This window comes from Mus pahari, chromosome 17 (genome assembly GCF_900095145.1).
Source record: "Mus pahari chromosome 17, PAHARI_EIJ_v1.1, whole genome shotgun sequence".
NCBI lineage: Eukaryota > Metazoa > Chordata > Mammalia > Rodentia > Muridae > Mus > Mus pahari.
The window spans coordinates 60,939,293-60,959,066 of NC_034606.1; the positions used below are offsets into that span (position 1 = coordinate 60,939,293).

Here is a 19,774-nt window from a genome sequence, read left to right on the forward strand (position 1 = left end):
TTGGGAATGTATTATGGTAATAAGAAATGTGATACTACCCACTGGGGTTACTTTAGTACAAAAGCACAAAAATATATTCTCCGGCTGCTTGGGTGAGTGCTAGGACACAGACGACATCCTTGCGAGGGGTGAAGACTGGCCAGTCATAACGAAACTTACTAAATATGGTAGACAGCAGTAGGAACACACCGGACCAGGAACTATGTTGTGTTCCTTGGGACAGCAGCACAAACAGGGCAGGGCAGAAGATGGGGTGTGGGATGTGCAGAAGGCGACTGACTGGTCTGTGCTCAGAGGGAAATTTGCAGGTGCCACCATAACGTCTCCACGAGCCACAGAACCACGCAAGCACAATGGCTACTGCAACTGGAAGATGACACAGAAACCCAGATAACTCCCCTCTTCCCTTAAGTCTCTCCTTTCCAAGCAAATAACCAGATGTTTGATTTTGGTCTCCTACTCGCCCCCCCCCCTCCGATTTCAGGAAAACTGAACTGCACCGTGACCCAGTAACATCAACTTTTAGGCTTGTACACACTTTAAACAGAGTACAGTCAACGTGTTAAGAATTTAAGTTCTATCCATCAGTATAATTAGACCTCCGTTTTGAGGATGACACCTCTTCTACAGAAAGCAACCCTAAAATTCCTGGAAAAGCTTTAAAAGGTTAGATTTCCTCCAAGCCCTTAGCCTTTGACACTTGCTCTGAAAACCAAAATTGCTACAAGGTACCTGTGTGGATAGCACCACACTCGTAGCATTCGCTGCCTTCAAAGTGTCAACCTCCCCCTTGTAAAGGGCCAGCATGTCATCCCTCTATTCTGCTCCTGGACCTGAAAATTAAAGCCAAGCAGGCCTGCCCGGCGGCGCGGGAGTGGGGTAGAAGGGCGCTCCGACGTCCACCTAGAGACATCAACAACGTACAGTAGTCCCAGGTTGGTCAGGGCTCGTGCTGCCTCCGTCCCCACGGTGCCCGCGGCTGCAGGGCCCGTCCGCCGGGTCGCCTTGGGCCGCCACCGCGGGCATCGCCGACTCCGCCGCGTTCCCGGAGCCCGAAGCCTCCGCGCGCCCCCCTCCCCGGGCGAGCGCGCACGAGGGCGGCGGCTCCAGGGGGCTCCCGGTCCTCGTCCCTCCGGCTCCGGGGCCCGCTGTCACCCCGCCGCGAGGCCACCCCACCCCGCCTTCAGCTACCCTTCCCGTCGCGCGCGGCCTCGCTCGGAGAAGGACGGAAGAGGAGAGGGCGCGCCGGGCGAAGTCGCCGACGTCGCTGGCAACGCGGTGTCCCTCCCTCCCCCGCGCCCCCGCGGGCTCCGTTCCCCGACGCGGGTTCCCCCCCGGGTCAGATGCATCCTCTCGGCGGAGGTATTCCACGGTGACGGGTCTCTCGCCTCGCCCAAGATGGGGCCGGGGAGCGGCCGCCCGGCGGCTCCATGGGCGCCGCCATTTTGTGAGGCGCGGCGGCGGCGGGCGGGCGGGCGGGCGTGCGGGCGGCCGGAGCTCGGCTGTGTGTAATGGTTGCAGCGAGTGACCCCCTCTAGGGAATCCCCGGCGCTGACGGTTACGCAAGGGGCCGTGCGCAAGTGCGGAGCGCAGGGAACCCGCACAGCCCGGCCGCCCGGCTCGCCGCTGCCCTTGAGGCGGCCGGGGGAAGGGGGCGGCCGCTGGCCCAGCCCGGCTCTCCCCACCCGCGCGCCTCGCCTCGGGCCCGGCCGGCCGCCTTCTCCTCCTCCTCCTCCTCCACGGCCAGGGTCTCCGCCCCTCACAGGCTTGCGAGGCACTCACTGGTCCTCGGGTGTCAGGAATTGGCTAGCCACACCTTATCCCCGACCCCACTGAAGACATAAACTTTTACTTGGGAAATAAATCCGTTTCCTAGAGTGAGTACCGGAAGCACGCTCCGCTCTATTACATAATTCTTAATATATATATATATAATCCCTCCCCGTCACCCGATAGGTGCTCCCATCGGAAAGACTACCTGAAATAAACCCATCCAGACTCTTACTAGCCTGTGACCTTGGGCTAGTGACTTTGCCACTGGTGGCTGTCTCTAAAATGGGAATCCTAGTAGACCAAAGGAGAAGCACGATGCTCCACATTTGCAGACCGGGGAGGGCTCCAACACCCGGGTAAATGCAAATTTAAGTGATACTTAAAAAAATAAAATAAAAATTTTGAATTCCCTATTTACACATTTTTTTTTTAAACGGAAAGGGGGAAACATTTTGCCCTCTTTTCCAGGTACTAGTGCAAAAAAGACCTAAGCAATGTTATTCTCAAAGTTGGGAGGTTATTTCCCAACAGGCGCGATTACCGTTTGCACACCTCCGGGTTCGGTGCACCAAACCGACCAAAAAAGGGAGGACGAGTGAAAAGCCTTCCTCTCTAGCTCCACAAAAGTAGGGCAGGCAGTCCCCAGCCTATTTGGTCCTACAGTTTGTCAAAGTGAGTTTACGGCCCCATCATGGACCATGTGCTCAGCGGGCTTCGCGCTAGCACGGTGAAGCCCGGAGGCCGACGCCTCCCGCTAGCAACGTCCCCGGCCGCCGGGGCTGCGCCGAGCGAGCGAGCGATGGAGCCTCTCCGTGTGGCGGGAGGCCCCGGCGGGCGCAGCCGGGGACGCGAACATCGCCTCCACCCCTAAGCCCGGAACAACCGGTAGTGGCCGTTTCCCCGCGCCGCCCCCCTTTCCGCCCGCTTTGTGTGCGTGTGAAATGTGCTGCACATTGCAGATGAACCCTAAGCCGGGCGAGCCGAGTCTATTGTTCCCCGCGAGGAGCCGCCGCGACCGTGTGGAGCCAGGCGCAGTGCCGCGGCCGGCCCTCGGGGGGCGCTGTGCGGGCGCTGGCGGCCCGGCCGTGGCGGCGGCAGCAGCAGCAGAGAACGGGAGGCTGGCGGGCAGGCAGGCAGGCCGGCCGGCGGGCGGCGCGCAGCGGCTCGGCTGCCGCCGGAGCCTGTGCCCGGGGACGCCCGGGCCGCCGCCGCCGCCGCCGCGCGTGAATGTGTGAGAGGGCCCCGCGGAGCCGCGGCCCGGATCCACGCTGTCACCCCGCTCTCCACAAGCCACCACACAGACCTCCCCCTCCCCACGCGGCCCCGCCTGCCCCGGCCCCGCCGCGCCGCCGCCGCCGCCGCCGCCGCAACTCCCAGGCCTGCGGCCGCCCGGGCCCCTCGCCTCCGCTCGCCCGGCCCCCGGCCGGCTCGTGCGCCGCCCGGCCGCGGCACCATGTTGAATCGCGTCCCCGGGCCGAGCCGCCAGGGCCGGCGGCGCTGAGAGGCGGCCCAGAGCCGGGCCGCGGGAGGCGGCGAGGCAGGGTGGGGGCCGCGCTCGCCCCGCGGCTCCGCGCCCGGCCGCCCGTCGCCTGCCCCTCTAGTTTCGCTCCCGTTTCTTTAAACTTTTTTAGAAATTCCCCTCCCTCCGGCCCTGCGCTCCCCCTGGCCTCCCGCTCCCTCCTTCCCCTCCTCCTCGCCTCCTCCCCCTCCCTCCTCCCTCCCTGCGCCGCCGCCGCCGCCGCCGCCGCCGCCGCCGCCACCGCCGGCCCATGACTGAGCCCCGCCACCGCCGGCCGAGGAATGGGCTCCGGGCGCTGGTAGGGAGCGCGGGGAGCGGGGGCCGCGTTTGAACCGCGATCTGGGTTTTCGGGAGACCTCCTTTGGCAAAATAATGGCAAACTCGACGGGGAAGGCGCCTCCGGACGAGCGGAGGAAGGGACTGGCTTTCCTGGACGAGCTGCGGCAGTTCCACCACAGCAGAGGGTGAGAGCAGGACCGGGGGGGCAGCGCCGGGGCGAGCCGGGGCGAACGGGGGCCCGCCGCGGGCGCGGGGTCCCGGTGACAAGTGCGGGGCTTTCTGTCGCCCGCAGGTCGCCGTTTAAGAAGATCCCTGCGGTGGGTGGGAAGGAGCTGGATCTTCACGGGCTCTACACCAGAGTCACTACTTTAGGCGGATTCGCGAAGGTGAGTGGAAGTTTTAATTTGTATTTCCCTCTCGCTGGCCTGCTCGGAAAAGTCTGCTCCGGCCCGGGAGCCGGCGCCCGGGGCCGGGGAGGGGGGCGATCGGCGGGGCACACGGCGTTCTCGGCGCTCGCAGCCGGTGGCACGGAGGCGGCCGGCGGCGGGGCTGTTTTCGGCCTGGTGGCTCGCGTGCGCGCGGCGGGCGCGGGGCTTGGGCGGGCGGTGCGGCCCGGCGGCGGGGAGCGCCCTGCCGGGTGTCCGGCCGGCCCCGCGGGGTCTGAGCGGCGCGGCGGGGAGCGCGGGCGAGTGGAGTGCTCGCTCGCCCCCCCCCTCCGTCCTGCGCCCGCCGAGCCCCGCGCCCGCCCGCCCGCGAGTCAGCGCTGCCGCCGCCGCCGCTGCCGCTCTAGCACAGGCGGAGACACAGAGACACACAGACTCTGAGCAGTTTTCGTGCAACTCAAAATTAGCGCGGGCAGGTTTAACATCGATAATCGGCTGCGAAATGATCCCGGCGGCCGGGGGCACAGCCTCGGCCCGCTCGCCCTGGCTTTCTACAGCTAACAAAAGAAAGCAGGACCTGTCTGCAAATAGCCATCTTAGGCTTCAAGGCTAGGCAGAAGCTGTAGGCCTCAAAGAAGGGCCTATGGAGATGGATAGATCTGGGAGAGGGATCGGAGTCGGCCCCGGCCCCGGCCCCCCCAGAGCTCGCGGACGTCGCTGTCCGGAGCAGTATTGATCCTTTTGAACTTTTTTTTTTTTTCTTTACTGCAAACGGACCGCGTTGAGATTTAAAAGGGGGCGACAGAGGGACTTGCGATTGGTTATTGTCCGGGCTTCAAAAACAAAACAAACCCACCAACCCCCCCCAAAACAAAACAAGTGCTGCTAAATACAGGGCTCTCTGGTGAAAACACAGTGATTCAGGCAGCCCTGGCTTAGTAACTCTTCTGGGTCGACCCCAGACACCCACTGCTCCTTAAGTGTCTACAGATCTCTGCAGAAGGGGCATTTAGCTTCCAAGTTAGGGTAGGTTTTTCTTGGATTGGGCACTTTCAGACAAGTGTGCCTGTGTTTTTAACAGGTTTCTGAGAAGAATCAGTGGGGAGAAATTGTTGAAGAGTTCAACTTTCCCAGAAGTTGTTCTAACGCTGCCTTTGCTTTAAAACAGTATTACTTACGGTGAGTAGTGGTGACTTTTCCACAGTATTTGGAAACGAGGGACTTAGGGGCGATTAAACAACAACAAAATCTGCGCTCTAACCAGTTTTCCAGTCCCTTGTTAATTGCAGTCTGAGAAGCATTTGCTGTCAACACAGTGAGTTGGTAGGAGGCTGAAGTTCTCCTCAGGTTAAGATACACTCATTTATATTTTTCATACAGAGTCAGTACAGGTGACACCCCATATCCTATCTTGTAAACATTCTTTTGTGACATTGTTATTGACTGCTCAATAGCCACCGAGGGACAGGAAAGAAGGTGCTTAGTAAAAGACTTGGGATACTTAGTGAAACTTTGTAACCTGTGGGAGATTTCCCCCCACCTTCTTTATTTGGAAACTCCTTAACCGCCCACAATTCTGGCTTTCGTGGATTTTTTGTTTGTTTGTTTGTTTGTTGTTTGTTTGTTTTAAAGAAACCTTACGCTTGGAACTGTTGCTCAGTCGGTTTTCAATGAGATGTTTTTACATAAATAATCTCATGTAGAGACCTTGGCTGACCAGAATTAAATTTTTGAACTCTTTTGTTGTTAATTGAATTTTTGAGAAACTTAAAAATATCCAGTATCTTTAGGAATATGGGGATAGTTTGAATCCAGGTACTATGGTAGGGTTTTTTTTTCTTTTTTTTCTTCATTTCCTTAAATTTTGACTGCTTACTCAAGAAAGTAAATTTCTTATTTTGTTCATATGAGTCAGTCTAGATAATGTATTTTGTGACTTAGTGGTTTTTTTTTTTTCTTAGATTTGCTTCTATACTTTCATGTTGTACTTTACTTTGAAGGGAACCTTTTATTTTTCCTTGATTATCCACAGCAACCTTAGTTATTTAAAATGAAAATAATGATCTTAATATTTCTAATAAGTGTTGTTAATGGTGATATTACAAGATAGCATGTTTTATATTTGTAACATAGCGTCTGTATAATTTGAGTTTTGAATTGCTTCATATGCACTCAGGATTCTGAAAGGGGAAACAGGGTAATTGCACAGGTGCACTTCCTATTGGCTGCTTAGATTGACTTCAGACTTCTTGCTGAAGAGTTGACAGAACTTGGCAGTTAGTGAGTTTCATAGGAACTCTAGAATATACCAGGGGTGAGTGTGTGTGTGTGTGTGTGTGTGTGTGTGTGTGTGTGAGATAGTATTATGTGTCAGAGTACCTTTTTAAATAAAAGGATAAAGTAAAAAAAGAAATTTCCAAGCCATTGACTTAGTAATAGAGTAATAGAGAAATAAAAATTTAATATGGAGTGATAGTCATTTGATTATTTCTGTTTCTAGTAACTGAGAGGATTTGAGAGAGTTGTGATAATAATATGTTAGGGCTTTGTGCTAATCAATTCAAACACATTTGTAGTATTTTGTATGTTTTAATTGTATGTTTTAAAGTTAGGCTTAGTGTTCATTAAATGTATAGATTAAAATTCTGTGTTCAGTGCTAAATGGTATATATGGTCGATGAGATGTATATTTTTTCTGTAAAATTTACATTCATCTTAACAATCTTCACATAATTAATGCAATACCTGGACTTCTTTTCTTTTACAAAGTATAATTATAAGTATTTTGTTTCCTGTTGTCGTTCCTGTCTTGGGATTATATCATACATTAATTGTACTTATGGCTACTCTTTTTAACCAGATGGTTTCAAGATTGTTTTAAATATTTACATTGTTCTTGGGTCAGCTTGGGCCTTATGTTCTTAGTAGAGCTGTTTTGAACCATGTCCTTAGCGAAACTTGTTCCCCATATGTCATTCTCCTGGCTGGCTTTTGTAGGGCTGTGGCTAGGCTACTGAGAAAGAGTGGAAGCTTTTGTTGGAGAAAATAAAACCATGTGAAGATTTGCATGGCTTGCAAAGAAATAGGATGGTCAAATATTGGGTATTACCAACCTTGATAGAATTTCCCTGGTGGCGTATTGCAGTTAGAGGATATATATTATGTTGGGGATATATATATATATATATACTTTCCTCTAAAAAAAAAAATCTAATTGGCAAACCAGATACCAAACTTTTTAACACTAAATTTATTAGTTAGCCATAATAATGAATGCCATCTCAGTCAGGCATGGGAATTGGTGACTTGGTGAGTTAACTCTTTGCTAGATCAGATTTCATACCATAGTTTCTGGAGAGTAGTTGATGCAGTGTGTTTTGGTAGGTATCTTTTGATTGAGTGGGTTTTTGGGTTTTGTTGTTGTTTTTTGATGGATTCTTTAGATAGCATCTCTGTCTATGTGGCTCAAGGGGCAATCCTCCTGCCTTAGCATTTCAGTTCTGAGATTCTAAACTTATGCCACTATGCCTTGGCTTTGCAGTATCATTTCTAAGTCAAATGCTGACCAGGCATATACAAACATATTTAATGAGAGCTGCTTTTTCATTGGATGTATTGTAAGACTGCCATTGCTGTTGTTAGCTCTCTGTAAAAGTTTCATACTCGCCTCCATCCCCCTGTAGTTATACAGTTAATTGAATGAACACCTATTAGACTAGTACCATTTGATATAGCTACATACCATTAACAGAAAAATATGAGTAGACTGTGTTAGCCATGCACATGTTCTAACAGTTCTTCTATGCTCTCTTTGGTATGAATATAGTCATTAAGTATAGAGACATTGTAGCATGCCAAAAGTTAGGTTAAATATATCAAATACACATTCATCCAACTATAGATTATCTACAACAAAAAGTCTCAGCCCAAAATTGAATATCCAGTTGATTAACACTTGTATTTCATGATTTATTTTTAAATGATTTATTTTTACTTTATGTGCATTGATGTTTTGTTTGCGAATATGTCTGTGGGAGGGTGTCAAATCCTCTGGAGCTGGAGGTACAGATAGTTGTGATTGCCATATGGGTGCTAGGAATTGAACCTGGGTCCTTTAGAATAGCCAGTGCTCTTAACTGCCACACTGTCTCTGCAGCCCCTGGTATTTAATTTTTAAATATAAGTGCCTGCTGACAGTTTCCCAACGTATATCTTTATATTTTAAAAGTTACATGTTAAGCTGGGTAGTGGGGGCACCTGCCTTTAATCCCAGCACTTGAGAGGCAGGGGCAGATGAATCTCTTGAGTTGAAGGCCAGCCTGGTCTACAGAGTGATTCCAGAACAACTAGAGCTGTTACACAGAGAAACCCTGTCTCCAATAAATAAGTAAATAAGTAAAATAAAAACATTCCATTCTAATTAGCTCATAAATGCTTATCTTTTTTTCATTTAGCAGCATTCTTGGCATATTCGTGTCCCACAGTGGCTGTTGTCAGACCGCCTAGCTAAGAAAGGAAAGACAAGGTGTAACTTTCCACATTTTGTTGATGGAGAAACTCAAGTCCCAGAAAGTTGTGTCTGTTGAATGTGCTTGATAAAATTTACTATATTGCCGGGTGTGGTGGTGCACGCCTTTAATCCCAGCACCTGGGAGGCAGAGGCAGGCGGATTTCTGAGTTTGAGGCCAGCCTGGTCTACAAAGTGAGTTCCAGGACATCCAGGGCTACCCTGTCTCGAAAAATCAAAAAAAAAAAAAAAAAAAAAATTACTATGTTGTGGTTTCAGTGTGTTATCACAAGTGATTTTAATAAAGTGTAATTGGAAGTTGCACATGGTTAATTCTATGCTCAAGTATATCTATGACCAATGTGTTAGTTATTTACTTGGTGAATTTTATTTATTTCTTGTCCTATTTTGGTACTAAGAATTAGACAGTTTGTTATTACTTGGGTTAAGAACTTGAAGTTTTAGTTGGGCATTGTGATGCATGTCTTTAATCCCAGCACTTAGGAGGGAGAGGCAGGCAAATCTCTTGAGCCCAAAGCCAGCCTAGTTTATAGAGTGAATTCCAGGACAGCAGGGGCTACACAGAAATAAACCTTTCTCAAGAAAAACCTCCTAAAAACAAAAATAAATAAAATTAATTTTTGATATAAGGCTGCGGGAAGTATTTAATCTGACTGTTTTCAACTATAGACAGCCATAGTTAACAGTGTAGCTGTAGGTCAACTTGATGTGTTCTTTCTAAAGCTTGGCAATATGAGAAAGGGGGTGGCAAGGCTTGGACATTGAAACTGTACTCAAGAAAGCTCGAGGGGCTGTGTTTCTTGTATCCAAAACCCCAGTGCTGGGTTTTTGTTTTTGTTTTTGTTTTTGTTTTGTTTTTATGCATTCACTTTAGGGGTTATTCACAGTAGTGACTTTGCAGTCACATTGTGGATTGTGTTTTTTTTCTTGTTAGGTAAAGCCCTTTTATGAGTGGTCTGTGTTACTAGCAGTTAACTTTTATCAGTTAAATGGCATGAATGCATTTAGAGATTGCCAGCTAGTGGCTACCATCTAGGTCAGTGAGGAGGCCTTTTATTAGAGGCTTGAGGTGAAGTGAAGGAATTCATCAGTACTGTTCAGTAGGTAACTAAAGTCACAGACTGAATCTGTAAATTGCTAAACAGAGCTAAAGCAGCAGGTTACTTCTAGTCCAGAAAGGAAAATAAAATAATAATAAGGGCAGGGAGAACATTTGTATCTTAGTAAGTTATGCATGTGAGGATTTTAACTTTAGTTTTATAAAGTGGAGCCTTTCGTTTTGAACAAGCCTGAGTTTGATGGTTTATGGCAATGTTACATTTCTGAAAAGTTTGTAGGCTTATTGAAAGTAAAGTAGAAAGTGGATAAAGGAGGTTTAAACCTGATCAAAAGTCAGGTTGGGGTTAGGTCTTAAAATCCATATTTGTAAGCAGCATACATTTGCTTAAACTAGAAATCAATTCACTTGCCTAGGTAGACAGCAGACACGTGTATAACACACTAGAGCTTTTTACCATACCCCTCCCCAAGCCTTGCCGCGTCGGCAGAGCTCCGCCTCAGCCCACCTGAAATGCATCTACACCTTTTCATTTCAATCTTCTGTCTCAGCTGTGAACTAAAGCTATCTTCTTTTTCATTAGAAGCACCATTTCTAAGAGCACCTCTGCTCTTGAGGGATAGGCATTTTCATGGTGACCTTTATGTGAGATCCACTATGATGCCTGTGGCTCCTGTAAGCTCTTCTCTAGGCTCAAACTACATGAAATTGGAAGGGGCTGGGGGAAGGAAGGACACTTCAGTTCATCAACACTTAGACACCTAATGTATATATTTAGGTAAAGTATTTTGGGAGAGTTTTGTTTTGTTTCTTTTGTAGAGGCTATTTATTGTACCTTGCCCAAGCCTACTGGAGATTACTGATGAAGTGGGTTTGTGGGAGTTAGGAGGGGACTTGTGGCCAGATAGGGTGAGGGCTGATGGACTCCCTCCCTCTGCCCTCTCTTCCCTCCTGGTGCTCTTTGATACTCAGGGTCAGGGCAGACACTTGTATCTGTGCTCTGTAAAACACCACTTTCCCTGAACCTTTTAGAAAAGACTAGGTGATTTTGAGTCATAAATGGGAAGTTGGCTAGTTATTGTGGGACTTGGGTTGTATTACGTGTGTGCAACTCTCTGGCACTTTGAAAAACTGGCTCTGCCTCGCTCCTTATTCCAAGCCTCGCTGTAGTGCTATATGGTATGAAACATCATGTTTGAGGAAGACTTACTAAATCCCCTAGAACACAGTTTGGGAAATCTAAACTAAAAGCAATGAGATTAGGAAGGAAAAAACCAAACAGGTAAATGTGGACTATTTCTAGATATCATACTCACATAGTTTCTATATATATAACTTAAAAAAATTAGGACAGAGTTTCTGCCGCTCAGACTGGCCTGAAGCTCAGGATTCTCCTGCCTCTGCTTCTTGCATGGTAGAACTACAGGTGTGTGTCAATGCTCCTGGCTTAGATTTACACACACACACACACACACACAAAACCCTGGGTTCCCTCCCTGGGGTCCACATGGTGGAAGGAGAGAACCAACTTCTACAAGTTGCCCTCCATCCTCCACGTGTGCCATGGCATTTGTATCCACACCCACGAACACAAAACAGATAGATAATGCACAAAAATTGAGTCTCAGACACATTTTATTTTTATGATCATCTTTCTAAAAAAGAGTTTATAATAACTTTGATTTTGTTGGGTCTTTATATTTAGGTTTTTATTTGAGCCAGCTGTCCCTACAAATCAAATCCTGTTTATTCTCATTAGAGACTGCCTTTTAAGAAAAGTCATTATATTTGTATTGAATACAAATATGTTGTATATTTGAGTTTTAAAAAGTTTCTTTGGACAATTGTAGTTATTGCTTGTAGTCTAGTACTTGTGTTGAATTTGATACTAGCTCTGCTCAAAGAACATACTATGTTTTGTTTAGTTCTGTGACTATGAAAACTGAGGAAGTCATGTTCTGAAGTTTGATATTAGGGAATAGCTGTTAGCAGTAGATGCTGGATTAAGGGCCAGACTTTATTGAACTTAAAGAAAGATGTTTGTCGAAGCTATCTCTAGTTAGTTTATGACTTGAAATTATAAGTGTATTTAAAATTCTATGTATGTGTGTATATATGTATGTGTGTATGTATGGATATATGTATTAGTTGGGTGTGTTACAGCAAATGTGTGGAGGTCAGAGGACAACTTTTGAGAGTCCTATCTTCCCTTGGTGTGGGCTTTAGGGATAAAAGGGTCAACTGGCTTTGTTGGCAAATGCTTTTACCTCTTCAGCTATCTCAGCAGCATGCTGTGTGCACATTTGATAAAAATAAAAAGTGCTGGCTTTTGAAATTAAAATAAATATATGTCTTTATTATACAAACAATGTAACATTGTTTCTATAGTTGAGCTAAAAAAATAAATATGCATTTATTATATAAACAGTGTAACATTGTATTTATTCATAGTTGAGCTAAAATATTGGCCATTTCATTTGGTCAAAATAAAATAACAGTGGATAGAGGGTGAAGAGTTCTGGGTAACTCTATAAGATCTATCTGTGCATTTGTATAAGAAAAAGCTTTGCAGTATCCTGTAATAAAGAGGGGAGTACATTTTCACCCTCAGTCTTAAGTAACTGCTATAACTGCCAGTTTAGAAATAAATTTTATGATTTTCAAAGTACAGCTTAACCCTTTTATGTTTTACAAATCATTCTCCATTATTCACAGTTACTAAATATCCTCAGATATAGTTCATGTTCCATATGTGTGGGTTTATCAGCCTTAGATTATCTGGTAATGTGATCATTCTGCTTTTCAAGAAACAAGGTAAACTCAACTGTTTTTGTTTGTTTGTTTGGTTGGTTGGTCTTTTTTTTTTTTTTCTGCTAAAAAAACAGGTACCACTGGGCTATAGTTTTTGCAAAAACATGCTGTAAATTGAGATAATTTATTTTTTACAAAATGCATGCTCTTTTGACTAAGTGTATTGGTGAAAAGCTGTTGTTGGGACTGAAAACTCTTGGTGATGTCTAGGAATAATTGCCTCATTCAGGGTTGTTGTCCAGTGACAGACCTGTAGTTGTGTGAATGCAGGAGCAGTGTATGCAGGACTCTACTTACCCATAGTATACTGTGATGGGACCTGAAAAAGGTGATGTGTTTGATGTGTTAGCTGCTGGGTCTTACCTCTTAACCGTCGGTTCCCTTCCTTTTTCTCATATTTATTCATGTAATGAGATTAATTTGTCCCTTAGAAAGTCTTAACTTGTGGTTTTGGTTGATTACTTCCTAAGTCAGTTGTTAACCTGTTCTCCCTCCCTGTTATCCTGGAAACAGCTGGATCTAAAGATTGATAACGACAGCTTTGGTACTTAGGAGTGGGCGTGCTTCCTAAGTGGGGCTTTGCTGCCTGAGGTATCATGGTCCTCAGCTCTTTATTTAACGTTAAGACTGACCTGTGGGTTTAATAGTAAAGCTGAAACTAGTTTTAAAAAGCATGCTCCAGGTGGTTGCGAGTAGTCTGAAGTTTGAGGACAGTTGATCTAAGTACCAGTGAAACCAATTGAGCTGCTGAGATAACTGGCTTAACTTGGCACCAACATGCTGGCCAGGGTTACATCCAGAACAAAGCTCTAAGTGGCATCTGTCTGGGGCACCTGCTAAAGCTGCACCTGTCACTGAGCAGAGCTTGGACACACCCAGTACTTTGTCTTTGAGTTTCAGAGAAGGTACAAGAGCTGTGCTTCACTCAGGGGAGGGACGAGTGAGCCGCTGGCTCCTCACTCATCCTTACTGCAGCTGTTTAACTTGGGTTTCATTTAAACAACTCAAAATAAGGTTTCGTTCAACTTTTTTTCTCACTGGAGAATTTTCTTAATATGTATTTGTCATTGTTGTTTTCCTATATGGACTTAACGTTATTCTTTCCAAATGAGAAATCATTAGTTTTGTTGAATTTATTCAGTGCTTGTCATGGTTGTGAGGAATCTTTTCTGTCCCTGCTCCACTCAGGAGAGTTCCTGTGTAGACTTAGTACTTCCAAGTCAGGGCAGGTGTGTGTGTGTGTGTGTGTGTGTGTCTGTGTGTCAGGAAAGGCCTCAGCCCAGCACCCAAACAAAACAAGCTGTACAGAGGTGATGCTTGGCTTAATGCAGGATTTCCACTTCCTTTCAGGTATGTGTGTGCACTGTGTGTGTGTGTACATGTACACATGTGTACACACGTGCTTGTCTGTGGTGAATGTGCTCGGGTGTCCGAGATAGAATGACTTTGGATGCCGTCATGCATACTCTCTGCATTCTTCTTTGACGTGAGGCTCTGTGATTGAACTTGGAGCTCATGCATTCAGGTTGGCTGTCTGGCCAATGAGCTTTATGGAATCCCCAGTCTCTACCCCCTCAGCGTTGGGGTTACAGTTGCATACCACATCCTGCTTTCTTTGTTTGTTTCATTTTTTTTCTATGTATGAGTGATTTTGCCTTCATGTTTGTCTGCACAGCACTTACAAGCATGCCTGGTGCCCATAAAGGCCAGAAGAAGGTGTTGGAGCCTCTCGAGCTGAGTTACACATGGTGAGAGCACTATGCAGGTGCTCTCCACCATGGGGCCATCTCTCCATCCTGTGTCCTGGTCTTTATAGAATACTAGGGATCTAACTTCATTCCTCATTTTCACAGCTAGGACCTTACTGACTGAGCTATCTCCCCAACCCCAGGGTTTCAGGTTTGCAAAGCTTTGGTCACATGTATTTTATTCAAATTTTAGAAACAATTGTTATTTAATTCTAGGTAAACAATCAAACTTGTTTATATTCCTGAGCCTTTTCTTTCAGAGGCTAATAGGTTACTTAAGCAGCAGTACCATTGTGCTGAGTGGTTCCTCCTTGCATCCCTCCCTTTTTCCTTTTGTTTATACCGGGGATTGAATTGAGGACTTAGCACCTGCTAGGCAAGCACTCTACTATAGAGTGGTATTCCCTAGCCTCAGCTCACAGTATTACATGCCAGTTAGGAAATCTGTTTCACGTGTGTTCTGAACACACTTTGTCCCTTTTGCCCATTGTCCTGTTCCCTTCCTTGGTATTTGACCTGCTTTACATTGAACATTATCCATAGCTATTCTGTGCTGTCACTAAATAGTTCAGGACCGCGTTCTAGGTTTGTTTAAATTTTATCAGTAAATTTAATTACCATGTACTTGGGGGGTGTGGTTAGCTGGAAAGTTTTCTTATGAAGCAGAAGTTGAACAATGTTGTGTCATAATCTGTTGTTTGGATGTTCATCTTATTGTTAAGGATGGCAAATAGTGGTCTTTGAGTTCTTACCATTATATGTAATGTTTGCTTAGTATATCTAGTGATCAGTTGTTTTACAATAATACTGCTTATCATATAATTATAACATATCTTTTATGAGGAAGTCTTTTTGGGTCAAATTCTATTTTGTCCCTCTTTGAGCTCAGGAATTAAATAAGTAAAATGTTAATATAATTATGCACGAGGTCAGGAGGAACATTCTGGAAAAATGTACACTTGAGGCCCTGGGTTCTGTCTTTAGCACCACATAACAAATAGATAAACAAATATGTAAATACCAGAGAACGTAAATTTGGGGTCCTTATGTAACCATTGGCTGACTCCTGACACTGCAGAGCAAGGGTTAAACTTAGTTTGTCTATAGTCATCCTGGGGTTAATAATGTTTTCCTTGATTATTTTGGATTAAGTTGATTTCCCATATGTTTAAGGTTATGCTTCTTTTTAAATTTAAAACTTAAAAAAAATTTTTTTTGCCATTTTTAACGTTATCTTGTGCATGCAAGTCTACATGTGCACAGGTGCCTCCAGAGGTCAGAGATGTTGAATCCCCTCAAGCTGCAGTTACAGGTAGTTGTGAACTGCCCAGGATGGGTCCTGGGAGTTCAACTCAGGTCTTCTCGAGACCCACAAGTCTCTTAACCACTGAGCCAGCTCTTCAGCCACTGAGGTTATTTTTAATTGAAGTTATTTATCAGTACCTGTGTAGCCTGTGTTTCCCAAGTATGTGCTTTAATAATGGCTGACTGGTCAGGAGTGTTCATGAAGAAGTTTGGTATATTCTTTTTAGTTTACATCATTAGAGAATCACATTCCTGACTCCCCTTTTCAGGTAACCCCATGATGTTACACATTAATTAAACCAAAAGGTCTATGATTTTAGAGTAACCTGTTTGAAAAATAGTGAATTGATTTTCTTTTTTCTTTTTTTTATTGTCATGTTTTCTCTTTTGAAAGTTAAAATGCTTTGCTACTGATATACATTCTTAGTTACACTTTATCTAGATTGGTTATTAGTTATTTTCTAAATAATTTTCTTTTCTATCTAGTGGTGCATGTATACATTGTGCATTGTACTGGCTGTTGTCTAATCATTTGATGCCTTTACAGGAATAGTACCTATGTTTACTCTTATGTTATGTAGGCATATGTCACCTAAGAAGAAAAATCTTCTTGCCAGAGGCTGGGAGTTCATGCCTATAATCTCAGCGAGTGGGAAGCTAAGGCAAGAGGACTGCCAGGAGTCTGAGAGCAGTGTAAACTGCAGTGAGTTCTGAGATAGCTCATCTGCTGAGGGAGAGCCTGTGTCAGAACAGATGCTGCAGTGGTACAAACCATTTTCCTTTCAAGCACAGGGACTTGAGGTTGATCCCCAGAACCCATGTAGAAATGCAAGGTGCAGTAGGTGCATGCTTAAATGACAGTGCTGGCAAGCCAGATGGGGGGCCCACTGGCTACCAGCTTAATTGGTAAGCAACAGGCAGTCTCTCATAGGAGGTAGACGGTACTGAGGATCACACCTCACTCTGTTCACCCGAGTCACATATATGCTCATGCACACAAATTACAAACCACTTTAATAGAGATTTAACAGAAAATTTAACATAGGTTCCATTGCATGCTGTAACATTAACTCAGATGTTACAGTTGTTCCTGTTCGTGGTCATGCTCTCCTGTTTTCTAGTTGTAGCCCTTCTGCATTTTAGAATATTACCATTTTCAATAGTGTCACAGCTAGGCATATTGGTACAGGCTTGTAAGCTTAACACTTGCTGTAAGACCAGCCCGGGCTTCATAGCACATTTGAGGAATATTGTGAGGCCGTGCTTCAAATAAATGAATTACCCCAAATAACAACAGCCACCAAAGTGTAGGCCAGCTGTGCTCTGAAGTTGGTTTGTGATAGTTTTTCAGGATCAGATTTAGGTTAGGAATTTTAGGCAAGAGGAATTAGATGTCACTTTGAGCCTTTATTGCTGAAGTTAATTTTGGTTAAGGTGTCCTGGTTTTTGCACTGTATTTTGTCATTTGTAATGAAGGAATCTGTGAGGCATATTTTGAAACCCATGTAAGCATCTTGCACAGTCTTACTTTTACCTGGATATAGCCTTATATACACATATATATGTATTCACACATATACATATATAAGTATATAAACATGTGTATCTAGAGCTACATAAAAACGTGTGAGGTTTTGAGGTGATCTTGACACCTTCAGTTATGATCCACACACGTTTCTTGTTGCTTTCCTTCATTCCACATATCTCTTATCCATGGCAGTGGGGACTCTGATTTACTACAATATAATTACCTTCCGCTGTACCTGCTATACCACAAAAACAAACCCATCACGTGAAGGGTGGGGTTTGTGTTTTTCAATATAGAGATGCATTCTGGTTTTGTTACTGAGTTCTCGGTTAAAGCACTCACTGTGAGACGGGGGTGATGTAGTCCCACATATCCGCAGTCCCCAGTCCCAGTGACTTAGGGGTGAGGAAGTTTGAATCATTTGATTCTGTTCATGTGGACTATCCTGGGCAACAAAATGAGAGCCCTATTTTTTTCCTGGGTGTTTACTCTTACTTAAACTATAGCAAAATCCCTGTTTCCCCTCTCTTATCCACTTCAGTGCTTGTCTCCCATCCTCACCGCTCAGTTTTAGTAGAATTCTGAAATCAAGGTTTAGGAGTCATCCATACTTGAGGGTTGCATATATCTCCCAGCTCATTCTCAGGCTTTACTTGGGACTTTGTTTTTTAACCCCAGCCTTGTGTCCCATTGTGTGTCACTGCCCTGGCTTACTAAACAAATACCTGACATAATGGTCCTTGCTTTATTATCTGTATGTGCAATCTTTTGCCATGCCACTGTCCAGGCACTATAGAGCTGTCTTCAGAGCCGAGGTTGGTACAGTAGTTTTGTTAAATGTTGCCAAATTCTCTTTGGAATAGAGAAGAACTTTTAAAAGACGAGAATGTATTCTCCCGTATCCCTGTCCTGTGTTCTCAGACTCTTTCCATTTCACCAGTCCGAAAGACAGAGTCGGCATCTCACTGGGTTTCCTCTGTCATAGTCTAAAGTCTGCTAACACTCGGTGGTGCTGCCCCTGTCTCTGACTAATTTTTTTCAAGGCCTATTTTTAATGATGGCTCTTAAATGCTTTAATCTCCTTTTTAGCCCACTGTCCACCAGAGGTAGTATTAGGATACAGGGGAAGTAGACTTGTTTAGAAAGGTTCTTTAGAGCAACTATCATCTGTGTTGTCTGGAAATTGGCAGTTCAGTTCACAGGTCAGCATGCAGCGGAAGCTCGATCCACTCACAACACCAGCAGTCCAGTTCGGTGGTAGGGATAGTAAACAAGAATCAGCAGCAGTGGCACCACCTAGCAGAGACAGCTAGGCCTCAGCCTCAGCAGGAGTCAGCAGGAGGGACCATGGAATGCCGGGAAGAGCTCTTAGCTGTTCCTCTGGGAATCGAAGATCATCAAAGACATGAGACCCAAGCATTGCATGGCCAGCTCTACCAGCAAGCCAAGCTCGGCCTCCTTCACCTTGTTGAGTCCTTGGTCGAATCCTTTTTATATTCCCTCCAAGCTTCACGTCTCCTCCGTGCGTCTTCCCTCAGTATGTGTGTCTGTCTCAGCTCATATCACTCTGCCAATCAGCCAGAGTCCACGGAAGCAGCAAGAAGCTGAGGCACACCACCAGAAGTTTTTTGGTGTGTTTATCTCGTGGAGTCCTGACAAATGGAGCTCAACTATGCAATGTAAGGCGAACCAATACATGTGTTTTTGTCCTTTTACGTGCTTGCTTTAGCAGAACATCCTCTCTCCTGTGTCTGCTTCAGCCAAACATTCTGTCACAAGTCTGCCTTAGCCTTTCACCTGTGTTTTCCACTTCAGGAAAACACTCCTTCACGTGTTTGCCCCAGGAAAACACCATCCAACACAACTGACTTCCCAAAGAACCATGTGGAAGGCTTTCTTGTCTGTGTTTCTTTGTGTTTGTCTTTCCATGTTAATTTAAGCACTGTTTATTCTAGATTCAGAAAAGGCATCATTTGTGCTATTCACAGTGATTGGGTTTCCCGTATGGTTTAAATAGTCCCAGCTCTCCTGAAGTGCCCCAGCCCACGGGCCTGAGTATGGGCTTTAGGGCTTTGTTTCTCCATTGATAATGCTCTTTCTGGGATTTTCTCACTAGCATGCCTTTTGGAAATATATACTTTACTTTTCTACTTTTTATGCTTTTAATTACTTTCTTTTCTCTAGCTGATTTGGCCACTATAGTCTAAGCAGTAGGGAGATAGCAGAGCTTTCCTTGCCCCAGTTCTGACTTTGCCTTGCTATGCTGAGCATTTCACCACTAAGCTACTTCCTGCTGTGTGTTCTTGATGCAATCCTCATGTAATAATCTTGTGACATGTGAAAATATTCACAAATACATGAACTGAATGAGCAATAGTTTAGAACTCAGTTTTAGTGATATGTTGTATATACTACTAGAGTTTGGTTTTAGTTGGGACTGGGGAAATGGCTCAGTGGATAAAGTACTTGCTAGGCAAGCATAAGGACCTAGGTTTGTATCCCAAACATCTGTAAAAGCCAGGTGTGGTAGAATGGCTTGTGATCCCATCACTGTTGAGGTTAGGAAGTCAGGGAGACAGGCAGGCCTTAGGAGCTTGTTTACTATCTAGCAAAGTCTGTGAGTTCCAGACTTAGTGAGAGATTTTGTCTAAAAAAATAGAGAGTATAGAAGTGGATACCTGATACCAACCTCTGGCCTACACACAGACACACAGACAGATATATGCGCGCTCTCTCTCTCTCTCTCTCTCTCTCAGACTCAGATTCATAGACAGATTCTCTCTCTCTCTCTCTCTCTCTCTCTCTCTCAGACTCAGATTCATAGACAGATTCTCTCTCTCTCT

At 45.4% G+C, this 19,774-nt stretch overlaps 1 protein-coding gene across 1 annotated transcript in view; it reads left to right on the forward strand.

Moving 5' to 3' along the window:
• The first annotated feature begins 3,525 nt into the window (after positions 1–3,525).
• Positions 3,526–19,774, forward strand: part of Arid2 (AT-rich interaction domain 2) — a 118,866-nt gene continuing 102,617 nt past the window's right edge. Inside the window, exons 1-3 of the mRNA XM_021216527.2 lie at positions 3,526–3,756; positions 3,864–3,957; positions 5,036–5,133. Of these exons, the coding sequence (XP_021072186.1) occupies positions 3,665–3,756; positions 3,864–3,957; positions 5,036–5,133 (284 nt within the window). The 5' untranslated portion in view covers positions 3,526–3,664. The remainder of the gene's footprint in view (positions 3,757–3,863; positions 3,958–5,035; positions 5,134–19,774) is intronic.